Source organism: Schistocerca nitens, chromosome 11, assembly GCF_023898315.1.
Source record: "Schistocerca nitens isolate TAMUIC-IGC-003100 chromosome 11, iqSchNite1.1, whole genome shotgun sequence".
NCBI classification, from domain to species: domain Eukaryota; kingdom Metazoa; phylum Arthropoda; class Insecta; order Orthoptera; family Acrididae; genus Schistocerca; species Schistocerca nitens.
Genome location: NC_064624.1, coordinates 143,691,120 through 143,709,154, shown reverse-complemented (window position 1 = coordinate 143,709,154; position 18,035 = coordinate 143,691,120). Strand labels below are relative to the sequence as shown.

At 43.8% G+C, this 18,035-nt stretch overlaps 2 protein-coding genes across 2 annotated transcripts in view; one reads left to right on the top strand and one right to left on the bottom strand.

Annotated features, from left to right (window-relative positions):
* LOC126213515 (poly [ADP-ribose] polymerase tankyrase-1-like) overlaps positions 1 to 18,035 on the top strand; it is a 586,304-nt gene that overhangs the window by 60,780 nt on the left and 507,489 nt on the right. The gene's annotated exons all lie outside the window — the stretch shown is intronic.
* Positions 3,639 to 18,035, bottom strand: part of LOC126213513 (uncharacterized) — an 84,151-nt gene continuing 69,754 nt past the window's right edge. Inside the window, exon 7 of the mRNA XM_049941345.1 lies at positions 3,639 to 6,138. Within this exon, the coding sequence (XP_049797302.1) occupies positions 4,661 to 6,138 (1,478 nt within the window). The 3' untranslated portion in view covers positions 3,639 to 4,660. The remainder of the gene's footprint in view (positions 6,139 to 18,035) is intronic.

The window sequence follows — 18,035 nt, the reverse complement described above, 5'->3', positions numbered from 1 at the left end:
GACTATTTTCAGTTCCATGGCCGCGATGAAGAAACGTCTGATGTGTTTGAGGCAGGTGTCTTGTGAAAGGAGTGATTTATTTTGTTGTCTTCCAGTGCCTCCAGTCTCTGAGCTGCTTTCTTTCCATTTCATATTCGTCAATCTTATAAAGTAGTGGATGTTAAGCGGTTGCATTCGGATTTTCGAGTATTACTTCTTCGTCGGGTTCATCAAATTTTGGATACCGTGGATGACCGTGAATGTTTTTCTAGAATTTTGAGAAACTTTTTTGAGGTCGTCAGTAATGAATGACATTCTCATCTGCTATTAAGGATGGCTGTTCGCAAATGGTGTACTATGACCTGTTGGAACTTTTCTCCAAAAACTACTGCTATTGTGGGACCTAATTCTTGTGATTACCTCGCGCATCATTTGGTGGGTTTCTCTTCTTATTAGGTCATTGAAAACGTTCAAGCCAATCGTAGCATATCCATTTGGTTAATGCCGTATGATCTATAGAATTTCCCTACTGTTTAATTTTGTTTCTTATGTACGTCAGGAGTCTTTCTCTTTCTTATGTTATTTTCTTCTTAGGGTAGTTTTAGGTATAGCACGTTGTATTGCTTCCACTTTTATTTGGTGATTACAATATGTTATAAGGAGTGGTTTGAATAGTTGATCCGTTAGGTTTTGTGTTAAAACATATCAATCTGAATTTTTCGACTATCCGATTTCGTGAGTTTATGATCGTTTTAAGTTTTTTCCTAGTTTTTGTGGTTCACAGCATAATAAATATGAGGTATTCGTTAGCTATGCAGTCGCCAAATTCAGTATAGCTTCAGAATCTGGGTAGCTATGTTGTACGTCTTGAAAGGAGGATATAAGATGAACATCAACAAAAGCAAAACGAGGATAATGGAATGTAGTCAAATTAAATCGGGTGATGCTGAGGGAATAAGGTTAGGAAATGAGACACTTAAAGTAGTAAAGGAGTTTTGCTATTTAGGGATTCAAATAACGGATGATGGTCGAAGTAGAGAGGATATAAAATGTAGACTGGCAATGGCAAGGAAATCGTTTCTGAAGAAGAGAAATTTGTTAACATCGAGTATAGATTTAAGTGTCAGGAAGTCGTTTCTGAAAGTATTTGTCTGGAGTGTAGCCATGTATGGAAGGGAAACATGGACGATAACGAGTTTGGACAAGAAGAGAATAGAAGCTTTCGAAATGTGGTGCTACAGAAGAATGCTGAAGGTAAGGTGGGTAGATCACGTAACTAATGAGGAGGTATTGAATAGGATTGGGGAGAAGAGAAGTTTGTGGCACAACTTGACTAGAAGAAGGGATCGGTTGGTAGGACATGTTTTGAGGCATCAAGGGATCACAAACTTACCATTGGAGGGCAGCGTGGAGGGAAAAAATCGTAGAGGGAGACCAAGAGATGAATACACTAAGCAGATTTAGAAGGATGTAGGTTGCAGTAGGTACTGGGAGATGAAGAAGCTTGCACAGGATAGAGTAGCATGGAGAGCTGCATCAAACCAGTCTCAGGACTGAAGACCACAACAACAACATATCACGGTCAAAATTGATTATCACAAAGGCGAGCGTGAGTCTGTGTGGTTTCTGTTTTGCTTAGTGTTTGGCGTGCGGTGTGATTTCTGTTACTGTTGCTTCAGATCGGTAAGTAACTCAAACTGTTCTCTCGGGTTTCGATATCTGATGGGTGTGTTGTGATGTTGGAAAATTTTTTCGGATTTTTTTGTGAAAGACTTGGTGGCCCAGGCAACTGTTTTAATGCAGGTTACAACGATTTGGTGGTTTCTTTGCCACCTTCTTAGTTTATAGTTTATTGTAGGGTTTGCTAAAGTGCCATAAATTGTGTTAGATGTGCTTTAATTGCATCTGCATCCAACCAGTTGTAAACTATGTTCTTCGTGAGGTGTATTTGGATGAGTGTAAACTTTTTGTAATTGGAGTATCGTGTTTGTGGCGGCTTTGCCTGTTTACTTCGGGTTTCTTGTCCGGGTTTTCGGCTAGTTCGCGTAGCGTTGCGTTTCTGGAGATCTGCTGGAGACAGAGTTCTCTACTTCAGTCTGGTGCGCTGAAAACTATTGTTGTTGCATATCGGAAACAGGACGCCCTGCTTGAGAACGCTCGCAGTCAGCGTTGAGTTCTGTGCCTTTAGCCTCGGCAGATGCGAGTTGGTCGTCCCTGTCTCAAAGTGTGGCGGTTGTGCAGACTGCTGATCCCAAGTCTGAATCGCTCTGGCAATGCTGCATTTGACGACAGTGGCGCGAGTTACGCATGATGCACTTTGCAGGGGACATCGTCTGAGTAACACGTGTGCTGTCGAATAACTACGTACATGTAACAACAGTTCAAGCAGTTTCGGCTGCGAGAATGCTTGTCCCCAGATATATCAGAGGAAAGCCCTTAATAGGTATATCGGTTGCAGAAGTTAATGCTTGATACCCCACGAGTGAAAGGGTTGTAACAGGTGATTCCCTGACCACCCATATCTGCTCACTGGTTCGCCTTTTTGAAGACCAGAACGTGACAGCAGCGGCTGTAAGCAGCAGCAGGGAGTGGCCAGTGGTGGGTCTTGCAGTCCTCTGCTGCTCCTGATTGGCTGAAAGGCCCACGTGTAGAAGGATTTCGTGGAGAGGCTCGGAGCTCGGGAATCGAAAGCTGGCCGTCGGCGCCCGTGTGGCCGACGTGGCGGGTCGCGGGCGCTCTGGGGCGGAGTTCTGTGTCGCGACGCACAGCGTTCTCGAGTTTCCAAACGCGTTCTCGTTTGCGCGCATCCATTACCGCTTAAGAACGTTCCTGTCGTTATCTGCGAATGTTGAAATAGTAATTAGTGTGGGCGTTTACGGCGAATTGTAGCTCAGGGAAAACTCGGTGATGTTAGCGAAGTGGTAGTGGTCCTCCGACTCAAATGACTGACTTGGCTGGGGTAATTGGATAGCGATAATCTCAGTTTGTTATCCAAATTTGGGAGTAATGTTTTTTGAGTGACCGTCTTCCTGTTGAGTTTGAACTGTGTATTTCGTACAGTCAGTGGAAAGTAATTTCCTGGACTTGGCTGTGAATGTCCCTAGTACTGCGGTCGTAACTCGGGATCTTGCCTCGGGGTAAGTAGGTAGCACGAGGGCCGTTACCTACTGGCTTTCGAGCGATGAGGTTCGATACTTTCCAGCGGGTCGAGGTTCGGCTGGCGACCACTGTGTCGGGCTGACTTTACGCGTGTCCCGGTGGTGCAGGACGCTTGTCTGGCTGGGCCCCGTGTCGGCTCTGGCCGCCACCACCTAAAGAGGAGGCCGCGGCGCGCTCTTGTGACGTCACGCAAAGCGGGCCAGGGTTGGCTTGGCGCTGCGCTGACGGCATCGAGGCGCACGGCCTGCAAATCTTCGTCAAACGGTTTTACAGAATGTGTTGAGCTGCCGGCGCCCCCCTGCGGCCAGCCGGGCTGCACCCGACACCTGCCTCCCTCTGGTTCCACTGCGTCCAGTACGAAAATCGCGGTTAACACTGCGGGTGCTTGGTAAGTGCGCGAAGATTGCTGTACTTTCACAATTCACGAAAAGCACTCCATGTAGTACTATTTATCACAGGATTTTCAGTTGGGCTGGATACTAAATTCACACAGACACTCCTTTACTTTGCTCACTCAGGTTTTATTTGAACAAATGGGAGATCTTCTATTGATTACGAATCCGACAATTTAGGCGTACTGTGTGCTTCTAGTGAAGCTACTATGGCACAAGTTTATCCTTCCACAGTACTGTTTCTGTAAATACGCCTTTAAGTAATGTTCTTCCTTGCTCAAGAGTGGCACATGGAACATTAACTTTTAACATCTCCCATAGTACTCTTACAAACCTCTAGCTTAACAAATCACCATCTTGTCTCACAAACCCAATAATGCTAATCTCATATAACTCTGCCATTCGACACTTTGCGTTCACTTCAAGCCACATTTCACACAACAAGTCATGTGTTACTTTATTACTATACCTGTTTGAGCCACTCTATGTAATCGAACCACTAATAAGCTGAACAAACCCATTTACACTTTCATGCACACACCACTTCAGTCATTGGCCCCTCTCTTTTGATTTTATAAGTATCTGAATGTCTCTTGTCATGGTGCTTGAATTACAAAACATGTAAAAGTACATCTTTCTCACACATATGGAAAATTTCCTTGTTTCAGACATAATGTTATATACTAATATCATACATTATACATAAATAAAACCGACAAACTGCAAAGACAGATCCTCGAAGGAAAACGGAGAAAAAACGTCCTACGAACATGTGTCCAGAAATGCACCATCGCCACGGTAGATGACACTGACGAACGGGAATTCGTCCGACAACGTGCTGCGTTTTACTTGTATATAACAGGCCGTGTGATTGACGCAGCCTATTGTATACACAAAGCATTTCCCAACAATTTTAGTAAGCAGTGCATTAGAATAGGTAGACAGAGGCTACCACTCACAAACAAGCACACAGTTGTAAATGAAGGAGACGTTAGGAAGGAGAAGTACTGGCTGTACGATATCAGATTTAATACATTTAATATTGTCATACCAGGTACAGTCCGTTTTTATTGCTGGGATTAATGCAGTGTAGTGTGGAGACAGTTATTTGCGAAAAATACTGAAGGAGGCTACAGCGAGGATTCTGAAAAGGGAGACTGTTCATTGTTTCTCCTGGCCAGATTCCTCTCGGCTGCCGAACACAGCTCTAGATCTGCAGGGATGTTGGTTGGGTTCCACCAAAGAAGTATCCTGTTCTTCAGTAGGGGGAGCGTCGTTCCATTGCAAACAAAACACACGAAGAGCACTGGCCCTTGCACCATCGTAACTAGATGCATATAGTACACTAACTGCGCTATTCCCTGAGCTTGGTGGAACCCAATTCTAATAATAATTCCTGTTCCACTCAATATAATGGCTTTAACTGACATAAAAAGACATTGCTTCTTTGTGGCAAATTTCTTGTTATCAACAATTTCGAGTTGCCGCATGGAGCACCGATTACGTAGGTACATGTATCCAACCAGTCCGAGACAAATCAAATTGAATGCCACAGACACTGAAATGCCTGCAAGGACTACTATACGACTGTAGATCAGGTAATATTTACTCGTCTTTTCCAAAGCAACAGCTGCCACACATACTATACTCCACGGGATAAACACACACAGCACCTCACGACGGAATAACTGGCTTACTTCAGCAGGTAGTAGCTGGTCAGGAAGCCTGAGATGGCGAACACAAGCATACATCTGGTAGCAGAATGAGTTCAGCCAGATACAGCTGAGAAGTGTGAGGGCGCTGTCTATCAGCACTGCTGTACGTAAGTCAGGGACGCCTGCCATACGATACACGACCTCAGAGCACAGGATCTGGGTTATGCACGTGATCTGAAAGGACAAGAATATCTTTCCAGGCAAGTTGCGTAACTGGGGAAGGTACAAGTATACTCCGGCAGTCGAAAAACGGAAAATTATATTTACCAGTACAAATGAGATTTCTAAAGGCTTCAAGCTGTCGATTTTGAATTCCTTGTATTTCAAGGTGGCGTTGTTCAAACTGTTTTTGTAGTTCAGTGTTTGTTCTGTTACCTTTTGATACAGTACACTGCGACTACTGTGGTATAATCCAGAAACGGAATTAGTGAACGTACAATTTTGGGAAATCCTTATGGAGGAAAAGTCGCGACACTTTAGCAACAGAATAGCTCTGGAAACAGAGCAGATGGCGTCTGTAGCGTTCGACTGCAGACATGATTGATCGTCGGGACTATCGAAATAGCAGCGAGCATCGTGCACGGACTGTAGCATACTAAACGGGACGTCCTGACAAATGCTGTACGAGTTGACCGCCATCCAGGCCAGCAGACAGAGGTTGACGTTCACCCTCTGCGTGTAGGCCAGGTAGCTGGTGACGGGTATGTGGGGCGACCTCTGCACCACGTCGTCCCACAGCTGCTCGCGGCACCGCTCGCGCTGCTTCACGGTTTCCTGTGGCAGGTCTTCCAGCGGACACCTGGGGTGGTCCAGGGCGTTCACCAACAGCTGCACGCAGTCAGTGTCCACGGAGAGCGTATCATGGCTTCTGTCCTCCAGCTGCCACTCCTCGTCTGCAAGAAAACGACAGCAAGTAGGTAGTGGCCGTACACTGCAGGCAGCTGAATCCAAAGTCTTCTCTGGATGACGAGCCTGGGCGTCGTTTACCCACATTACCCAGGTTCAGTTACCCAGAAGTATGTAAGGCGGCATGTCAACACAAAGTAAGAGTATTAACAAAGACAGGTATCATTGTTACTATGCACGTCTATTTCATCTACAGGGTGCCCAAGAAGTCCCTGCATCGCTCTTGACATAGTAAAAATAAGGAAGTAAATAGGTTTTATTGATAGTCCTGCATGGAAAAAAACAATGTTATCAGAATTATATTTTTGTTTCAGCACTGCAGTCTTTGAGTTCCGAATCCATCTTGTAAAGGAGGGATTAGTGGAAGATTCGTGGGTTCATGAACGTCCGCAGATAGGAAAAACTATGTAACGTATGATGAGACCATTTGCCTCAGTCCCCCTCGTAAAGTAGCCATGCCTGATTGAGATAAATGTCCTGTATTTTTAGGCTGTCTCAAAGACAGACCAGATATTGGAGGCAATAAAAAGTGACAGGAAACGTGTGTCACCCACTCTTAATCAGATGAGCAGTCTCCAATGAAAATCATTTGCAAAAGAATAGTTGGACTTCAAGCATCTTCTTCAACAATGCACGACCACACTGAAAAAATACGAATACGAAAGGATTTAGGCCCATGTTTGTTACTGAATTATCTGACATTAGTGTGGAGCAACGATTTGTAACCTACTGTACTTTGTTGTGGCGACTTCTGCCATGTCTCGCTCAAGAGTGTTGTTTATGTATAAATGTGCCATATACCACTATTTGATCAGGAAAAAATTGTTTTATTGTCTAAGGAAAGTACCCATTATCAGCAAGAGTTGGAAAGGAACCTACCTCACCTTATGTGGGCCATTGTGTGATCAGAATACCTGTTAGGACCACATTCTTTTGAAGCTTACATGAATGGGAACTTCCATTTCTCTGTACAACAGAAGTTTTCAGTATCTCAGCTCCATGAAAAGGCAATCACGGATCTTGTGTGGTTGTAGAAGCAAGGAGCTTGAGTCTCATTTTGTTGTTCAGATGTGTGGGTTTCTTAATGAACAACTTATTCTCGGATTGTATTTGGTTCTGCCGCATTTAAAGCTACATTAAAATGGTTACCACGAAATCCCAACATTACCACCTCAACAACCTTTTGAAATCGTCATGACAAACTTTTGATCTTACCATGCAAATAACTGAATATGAAGAATAATAAAGTCTCATGTGGCACAACGTTGAAAGATTAATGGAAAATTGACACAAGTGTTGAGGAAGTCTTTCTAAGCAGATTTACTAGAACGATCGGCAATAAAGCAAGGGGGACAGCGAGGAAGGTGTGATCGTCCATACACTGATCCGTTGGATACGTTTTATATATATATATATATATATATATATATATATATATATATATATATCTAACTACGTCCATATAGAATATACTCTTTTGACATAACTCCATAGGCGTCCTGTACAAAGAAATAGGATGTAGGCTGAATTCTCGTCTTTGTGATATTTCACTTTCCTCCGTGAACTTAGTGACCCCATCACGCAGCGTAAAAAAAAGTGATGGAGCATATTTGTCACCAGTTTGTTTCGTTAGCACGAGATAGTCGAGAAATAGCACAACAAAATACAGTAACTGACGATTTTGGAAGTACCTTTACCACAATGAACGATTTAGTGTTAATACTCTGTTTGCATACATTCAAAACACGCAGAAAAATGTAATTACTTCGTCTCACTTGTACCTAGAGTAATGATAATAATGCAGCAATAAATGCAATTGGGACATATATGCCTCAGCTGCTGAGTGGATGAATGTGGGATTACAACTCCAGAGATTTGGGATTGAGGCATTGCTCCCGAGATTCCTTCTGTCACTTATCTCTTCTTTCACCTCTGATTTATGGAAATCGAAAATTTTGCAACTGTAGAATTGTTCGGAGACCGAATAATTAACTGTGTCCCACAATTATTAACTGGGTAAGTTAGTTTAGGAAGACGGCGAATGACCACAACCTGCAGTAGGACAATGGCTCACGAAGCACTGTGGTGATCAAACCAGGCTTCAGCTTGATGACGGCTTTACCTACTGCATTCTGAGAAGTCCTGATAGTCGTTTTCCTCGAGCACTATTCCTGTTCAGAGTACAAATCATAGGAGAATGATATTGATATTCTACACATCATCCAATGTATACAGAGTGAGTCACCTAACGTTACCGCTGGATATATTTCGTAAACCACATCAAATACTGGCGAACCGATTCCACAGACCGAACGTGAGGAGAGGGGCTAGTGTAATTGTTTAATACAAATCACACAAAAATGCACGGAAGTATGTTTTTTAACACAAACCTACGTTTTTTTTTAAAATGGGACCACGTTAGTTTTGTTAGCACATCTGAACATATAAACAAATACGTAATCAGTGCCGTTTGTTGCATTGTAAAATGTTAATTACATCCGGAGATATTGTAACCTAAAGTTGACGCTTGAAACCTCCGACATTCAGTTGCGTCTTGTAACAAACACGGGCCACTGTTGGCGAGCAGCATCTGCAGGGACATGTTTACGATGACGACCGTGTTTACGAGTGTGGCTGTAGTGCACTGTTGTGGTTTGGTCTAGCTGTCGCAGTGTCCGCATGTAGCGCTTGCTGCTATTGTTATTCTGCATTCGTCTTCGCACGCAGACCAACTGTAGTACACCGTGTTACCAGACGTCTGTGATAGTGTAGTAGGAACTGTGACCATGGTGTATTCGAATTCTGAAAAGGCGGAGATGATACTCATCTATGGCGAGTGTCGACGGAATGCAGCTGAAGCCTGCAGGGTGTATGCAGAACGGTACCCGGACAGAGAGCATCCAACGTGCCGCACATTGCAAAACAGCTACCGCCAACTGTATGCAACAGGTATGGTCGTAGCACGCAAACGGGTCTGTAACAGGCCCGTCACAGGAGAAGCGGGTGCAGTTGGTGTGTTAGCTGCTGTTGCCATGAACCCACACATGAGTACACGGGACATTGCGAGAGCCGGTCGACTGAGTCAAAGTAGTGTCATGAGCATACTGCATCGTCACCGCTTTCACCCGTTTCATGTGTCGCTACATCAGCAATTACATGGTGATGACTTTAATCATCGAGTGCAATTCTGTCAATGGGCATTAACAGAGAATGCGTTGCAGTTCTACCTGTTTACCGATGAAGCGGGTTTCACAAACCACGGGGCAGTGAATCTACGGAACATGCATTACTGGTCCGTGGACAATCCTCGCTGGCTCAGACAGGTAGAGCGACAGCGACCGTGGACTGTAAATGTATGGTGCGGAATCATTGGCGACCACCTTATTGCTCCTCACTTCATTGCAGGGGCCCAAACAGCTGCAACATACATCGCGTTTCTACAGAATGATCTGCCAACGTTGCTCGAAAATGTGCCACTGGAAACGCGTCGACGTATGTGGTATCAGCATGATGGTGCACCTGCACATTCCGCAATTAACACTAGGCTGACCCTTGACAGGATGTTCGATGGGCGTTTCATAGGACGTGGAGGACGCATAAATTGGCCAGCCCGTTCTCCTGATCTTACACCTCTGGACTTCTTTCTGTGGGGTACGTTAAAGGAGAATGTGTACCGTGATGTGCCTGCAACCCCAGAGGATATGAAACAACGTATTTTGGCAGCCAGCGGCGACATTACACCAGATGTACTGCGGCGTGAACAACATTCTTTACGCCAAAGATTGTAATTGTGTGCAGCAAATGATGGCCACCACATTGAACATCTATTGGCCTGACATGTCGGGACACACTCTATTCCATTCCGTAATTGAAAACGGAAACCACGTGTGTACGTGTACCTCACCCCTCATTGTAATGTACATGTGCTTCAGTGAAAGAGACCAATAAAAAGGTGTTAGCATGTGGACGTAATGTGCTGTTCCAGTCTCTTCTGTACCTAAGGTCCATCACCGTTCCCTTTGGATCCCTACATAATTCGGTGCTCTCCGCTACACACGATCGAATAGCGGAGGAGTGGTACTCAAGCGTCAACTTTAGGTTACAATATCTCCGGATGTAATTAACATTTTACAATGCAACAAACGGCATTGATTACGTATTTGTTTATATGTTCAGATGTGCTAACAACACTAACGGGGTTCCATTTAAAAAAACGTAGGTTTGTGTTAAAAAACATACTTCCGTGCATTTTTTTGTGGTTTGTATTAACCAATTACACTAGCCCCTCTCCTCACGTTCGGTCTGTGGGATCGATTCGTCCGTATTTGATGTGGTTTACGAAATATATCAAGCGGTAATGTTAGGTGACTCAGCCTGTAAGGTTCATTGGCGTGTTGAGCGCAAATGTATACCCAGTAAGACGAATAAGTTGTGAAAGATTCTTATACACAGGCACATTCTGTGAAAGGCCGAATGCACGACTTTGTCGTAGACACTCCATTTTCTTTGTTATTCATTCCACTCCCACCACATTATCGTGTGGTGCGCAAGCTTCGGACACTTTGCTCCTCTTCAGCCTATCGAAGTTAGGCCAGTATAGCTTTTATGGGAGAAAGAATAAAATGACAGGTTTCAAAAAAATAAAAGCCGTAGCGTCTCTACATAAACACACGTACATTGAAGCTGATGATGGTGCTATGGTGAAGATAAGGCTCGTGCTTCTGGCAAGTCACTGGCAGTCAGTTCCCAATAACTGCTACGAGGGTAATACAGTATGATGCAGGTGCCGGCCAGAAAGGGTGTATGTATTGAAGGTGTTGGAGTGGGCTGGGAAGTATGATTGACAAGTTGATGTGGGTAGAGGGAGGTGTGAGGGAGGGATGACAGTGGTCAGGAGGCTGGAAGCGGGATCATCTACATATTGAAGAGGCGTAGACGCTAGGATTATAGCTGGTTGGAGGAGTAGCTGTCTACATACTATTCTGGAACAGGAAGAACCAGCCAGCTGAAGTTCCGCTCGAATAGGATACAGAAGGGTGGCAAGTGGAGGGTGGATATGACATGTTGGTATAGGCGCACCAGAAGCCTAGGTATCCAGAGGATAGGCGAGAAATATTGCTTTTGTTTCCCACGTTTATGGAACGTTTGCAATTTGTGACAAAGTCTGAGGAACCTCAGAAGAGAGGGCAATGTAATCAGCTGGTAGAGGTTGCGTCTGAGACGGGAAAGATGATACTGAGTGCAAGGTGTTCTAAGACTGTAAGGAATAGTAAATTTTTGAGAGTGCTGAGATCCAAGCTATATTGGCGGAAGTAACACTGGGGAAATTAAGGTTTTTGGAAAGACGAAGGAAGAAACAAGATCAGGGGTTAACGTCCTGTTGGTGAAACAGCTATTAGAGCATAACCCAGAATTGTGAAGAACAGGGAAGCAGGACAGCTGCGTCCATCCATAGGAACCCTCGTGTCATTCACCTTAAGCTGTGTAGGGACATCACAGAGAAACTAAATATGGTCGAAAATCAAGTTTGTAGCCACCAGCTTACCTCAGCATCGCCTTGTTCAGTGGGTTTTTTCCAAGTACAGAGGATGGCTGGATGATGGAATCCCCACATTGTCGAGTTTGCTGTTTTCTTAATTTGAGTTTGTTGTAAGCTGGGGATGCGTCATTATTCCAAGATATGAGAAAGTGAGAGTCCTCTGCCCATGTCAGCAAAGAGGAATGGAGCAGCAGGTCCACCGCCTTACTGCGAGCGCTTATCTTCCTCCACGTAATTGGGCACTGTCCTTGCATTGTGAGAGAACTGTGACTCGGAGTTATCTGTTGAATGTACGTGACTGTAATGGATGCGTTAAGAGCTTAACATCCACATCTGACACACATGTTGTTGTGTCATGCTTTTAATAAATTTACAAGTAGATAAATGAAACAGTCAATGATCAAAACGCCTTATTGTTTGGAAAGCAATACACTTATTTTTAGCTCCTCGTGGCTGTGGCTGCGTGAGCACGTGTGGTATTAATTGGAGTCCAAATACACTGGAGCTGCTGAAAACACTGAGCGGCATCACAGTGCAAGTCTGCAGATGATGAGCTCTGAACGTTTACTACAACTGTGCCAAATATGTGTCTGTTGTCGGCCCTCGACTCTGTACGTGCATGCTTGGCCTAGGCTTGACTGAGTGACGTTACGCCGACACTGCACTCTGAAGGCAGAAATTCGTCGTTTCTCTGCAGTCGTCATGGAACTGTTGATACCCTCGTAGACAGAACAGAACTGAAGCTGGACTCTGGGAGAACTCGTACCAAGCACTGGCAGCGCTGGAAATACTTGTCGTGTGTGGCGCCTCGAAGCTACAGGGGGAGTGGCTTACTGCTTCCTTCTCATAGGCGGTGGCGATGCTGCTTAGGTGTACAGCATCTCTGCGTTCGATTGACGATTTGCTGCAGGCGAGTATCGTCGACACCACATGTGTCACCCTCAACAGTGTCACAGGCCTCATCAGTGTATCATGATACACTGAGGAGAGGTAATTTAATGTAGAACACTGACACGAGGTCTGGTGATGAGAAACTTTATGCTTCAATTCCCCCTCCCATTACTGGGGATATACCAGCAATGCAAATTACTTCCATCACCTGGATTCGAATCAGCTCACCTTTGAAGAGAGTACCACCACACAGTCATGTTTATGTGTGCCATGGTGGAAGTTAGGGAGAAAGAAATGATTGGTGGTATTTATTGTAATAATTCCTTGGGTTTTTAACATAAGTGATTTTGATGTAGCAGAGGCTACACTAAGAGGTGAAGTTACCGAGGCAGATGGAGATATGCTCTTGAGTAAGATTTACAGTGACAAAAGAGGCATGGTGTGCCAGACAAGGAGCTATACAGTAAACATAATTCATTGGGACACCTGGCACTTGCCAGTTTCCTCCCGGAGATCCGAATGTGCGACTAGTGCGGAGTATTTCGCTAATGGAGGAGTCATCATACCACTTTTCAATATCAGGCCACATGTCCTGTGGACAGACACCAGTGGTTCCCATTACCTTCTGCATTCTCATGCCTTTGAGCACTGCTGACTCTTCAGGGTTTTAGGAGCAGTGGAAAAAAGTTCCTTGAAGCTCTATCCGCCCATCCATCATTACTGATGATTTTTATTCTAAATTTAAGCAGTAGCGAGGTTCGAACCTGGGTTCCATGACGTTTTGATTAGTATACAAAGACACTACCCTTAAATCATTGGTGAGCTGTGGGATATAAACTTGCATACAGTATAATATCACACAACTTGACTAGAGCTAGTAGGAAATAAGAGTTTTTTTTTTTCTTTTGTCATGAGCAGCCTCTCATAAGAATTTCCTGAAATTGTAAGGCGTCGTGGTCTCCTTCATTGCTTACATATTCCGCCCTCACAATCATATTCTGCACATCAAGGCGCTTCATTCGAGCCCAAACTCGATAAGATAAAGTCAGTATTGTATGAATTCATGTAAACGATATGCAAATAACTAATAAATCGCAAGTGCGCACTGTGGTTGAAATACTCGAGGCTGGCGTACACACATACATTCCAGACTCGACGGTCACAGGAGCTTTTAGCTCGAGAGAGGCAACTGCACCCCAGGAGGCCGGTCCCAAGCTATCTACGTCGGCCAGTGAGCGCCTGTAGAGCAGACAGCATTAGCCCGATTGAAAGGACGACCCCGTGTTCGGCTTAAAAGCAAATTCCGCTACATTGTGTGGGGGCGGTTAGCCTACGCATTCTTTACACATAGCACGCAGTTTCAGATATTTTCACAGGGAGACAGCAAACGCCAAACACCGATACTACAGATTTCCGGATTGGTCGCCTTAAACAAAACGTCATTCTCCCGTTTTAGAAGAGCAATGCTGATTGGCAGACGATATTTCTGACGCCTTGAGCTGAAGGAGTAATGGAAGAGATCGAAAGATATACCCCTTCACGTCTGGCGTGCAGAGGGGCCATTCCGTTGTCGCTCTTGGAGCGAGAACACGTAACGAGAGCGTGCGCGCTCGTACATGTGCTCAAAGAGCGAGGAACAAGTCTCTCCTCAGTACTTCACTGGGAGAGCACCTCTGCCGAGAGCGAATCGAAGTGCAACTGTATATTGAGTCCTTGCGATTAAGCGTTGTTCACTGTGTTGGCCGCCACACTTATTGTGCAGTGTGAATGGACTGAGTAATAGTCAAACGCCTGCGAGCGAATTTTTGAGTGGCATCGCGGTGGACTGGTTATCTGACCGGTGTACCACGCCAATAGACTAGGGGCGAATAGGAGTCCTTGACTTCATCAAGTCGTAGGGAGAGTTTGATTGGCGAAGGTCAATCCAGATAGAACGAGAGTTATCTCATTTGTCGGCAGCGAGCGGCGCAGACAGCAGTCATCACAGCTACAGCCCTTGCGACCCCCACATTTCCTCCACAACAGTACCCTTCACTGCACATCACACGTGACAGCCTCGACTGTACCTAGCAACATTCTAACCGATAATTATTCAAGTTGAGTAGGTGCGGCTCTCAGCCATTCTGCCAAGTCAATAACAATCTGAAACTTTGTATAGAAATTTCATTAGCGAATCCTATCCTTAAGAGGTAACTTCACATTCTGAAAAGAACCCGCAAATAACGTGTTCAATTCATAACTAAAAGTGCTATTGTGATTTCTCAGAATTTTTGCAAAATAAATAATAATTTTCGTTACTTTCATGTTTTTCTTACACTAACTAGCACTACTCCAGTACCCAAGTATCCCACTAGTTAAGTAAGAAATTTTGTGAATTTTATGTGTCATTTCCTTACAGTGGACGACTCCAGAAGATATTTATTGCTGAAAGTTTTTCAGGCATTTCTCTTTAGAACGTTAGGAGTGTCCGTCTGACTTCTGTAGTAGTGTGGGGATGGAAATTGCATCTTGCAGGGGCCAAAGGGTAAAGGGTACATCTCGGATTAATCTGTTGCGCAGAATGACAGAATAGCACCAACCCATACACTCACAAAATGTGTGACTTTATAGTCTTGTGTTGTAAATGCTATATTTAATTCGTTTTGTGGCGTTATAGACAAGTATTTTAAACTGGGACCAAGAGATATGGTGGTCGTATTTGTGTGACACTGTATGTACGGAATTGTCGAGCAGTCATTAGATAGAGTGAGTATATCTTTAAGATATGAAGCACTGAGTCTGGCTTGTTGAGGTTGTTTGGTAACCTGTGCTTGTTATGGATGAGAGGAGAATGAATCCTTTTTCAACAGATTGTTCAGTTTATGGAAAATGTGGCAGTGTTTCTGTTCATGTGTACCACCATTCCCAGGGTTTCTGATCTGCAGAATGAGGTGCTGGTATCAGGATGTCTCACAAGGACCCATTGGCAGTACCATCTGATTGTATGTTGTAGCAATTATCTGTGCTTTGTAGAGTGTAGAGTGACGGACTGTGTTACGATACTGTAACAATTTTCATTAAAGTATAGTTGTAGCATTGAGATAACATGTGAGTGATGAAGATCTCGTTGGAGCTGATGGAACAGACATATGGATGGAATGCTATGCTGCTGCTTTGTCTTGATGTTTTATGCGGCGAAACAAGGTTAGGTATAGGTTTTAAGCTGATGTTTTGGTGTGGCTGAAGATAAAGTTGGATTGCTTTTTGGAATAGGTGACTCGGATGTTAAAATGGTAGGTGGCTGTGGCTGTTATCGTCATCTGCTGGACGATGTGTGGACGTTGAAAGAGATCGAATGTTGTGGAAAACAGTGGTTCTAAACTGGATGTCTTTCATGTTAGGGACGCGACACAAGAAACTCTTGAGATGGTGACGGTGAGCTCGACTGACGGTGTAGAACACTGTGGATCTGAACTCAATATCTTTGATGGTGAGGATGCAATGCATGTAGTTGCGGAATGTAAGTTTAGTGTCGTGAATAATGCGTTTACTTTATACTTATTAGATCATTCGAATTGAGGCTGTGTAGATGATGCAGTTGTGCAAGGATTGTACATTTGGCACAGTTAACATGGGTGGTTTTACGAACTTCCAGTATGCTGCAGTAGTTTGGGTCAGCAACTTCTGGTAATCAGTGAACGAAAAACCGTTCCAAGTTTTTGTTCATTCGATGAGTTATCTGTATGCGCTGTAAATATTCATTACACGTTATTGACATCTTCGGAAATGCCGTTTTCGACTATGTTATGGTGATTTAAAAATGGGTCTCGGTCCGAAACAAGTCATCGAACGAATAAAAAATAAAAATTTGCAACTTGGACGGGTTTTTCGTCCTACTGATGGGTGGTCTCGTTTGTAACTGGGATAGGTCAGGTGGTTCTGCGATACTGGGTCAGATAGTCGTCACACTGGAAGTATTTGTGAGATCTGTAGCCTCGGATTTGCGATTTAGTTGATTTTACACAATGGTAGCGACAACAGATCAGGGCTCAGTTCCTGATACGTTGGTCTGTTGTGGGCAAGCATCTAGTTCTGCTGGACAGTGATGCGTAAAGAAGCCGGCAGAGAAGCTCCACGGTTTTAATAGTGGCGATGGCAACTCTTTCAGACAGGGGCGTTGTAGCAGCCTGCTGGATGGTGCAAAACATTTCGAACATCGCCACGTGCTCAGAAGAGATTCGCACCAGTTTCTTCTTTCCCTCCCCCTCCCCCCCCCCCCCCCATCTCGACCGAACTGCCACGACCTCTCCGATCTCTCTGGATTATCACGACCACTTTCCCCTGAAGATAAAATGGCTCTGAGCACGATGGGTCATCAGTCCCCTAGAAGTTTTTTTTATTTAATTTATTTATTTATTTATTCTTCCGTGGGACCAAATTAAGGAGAAGTCTCCATAGTCATGGAACGAGTCAATACATGAAATTATAACACGATATTAGAAACAGATAAAATGAAATATATAAAAAAAACATATTCAGGTGACAAGTCGTAAACTTAAATAAAGAAAATCAACAATGTAACACTGGAATTTGCTTAATTTTTTAGCTCTTCCAGGAGCTGCTCGACAGAATAGAAGGAGTGAGCCATGAGGAAACTTCAGTTTAGACTTAAAATTGTTTGGGATACTGCTAAGATTTTTGAGTTCTTGTACTAGCTTATTGAAAATGGATGCAGCAGAATACTGCACTCCTTTCTGCACAAGAGTCAAGGAAGTGCATTCCATATGCAGATTGGATTTCTGCCTAGTATTAACTGAGTGAAAGCTGCTAACTCTTGGGAATAGGCTAATATTGGTAACAACAAACGACATTAAAGAAAATATATACTGTGAGGGCAATGTCAGAATTCCCAGACTATTGAATAGGGGTCGACAAGAGGTTCTCGAACTTACACCACATATAGCTCGAACAGCCAAAAATACCCTTTTTGAATCAGAAGAATTACCCCAAAAAATAATACCATACGACACAAGCGTATGGAAATATGCGAAGTAGACTACTTTTCGTGTTGAAGTGTCACTTATTTCAGATACTGTTCTAATGGTAAATAAAGCAGCATTTAGTTTCTGAACAAGATCCTGAACATGGGCTTTCCACAACAGCTTACTATCTATCCGAACTCCTAGGAACTTGAACTGTTCCGTCTCGCTTATAATATGCCCATTCTGTCTGATCAAAATATCGGTTCTTGTTGAATTGTGTGTCAGAAACTGAAAAAACTGAGTCTTACCGTGATTTAGCATCAAATTATTTTCCACAAGCCACGAACTTATTTCATGAACTACGTTATTTGATACTGTTTCAATATTACACACAAGATCCTTCACTATCAACCTGGTGTCATCAGCAAACAGAAATATTTTTGAATCACCTGTAATACTAGAAGGCATATCATTTATATAAATAAGAAACAGC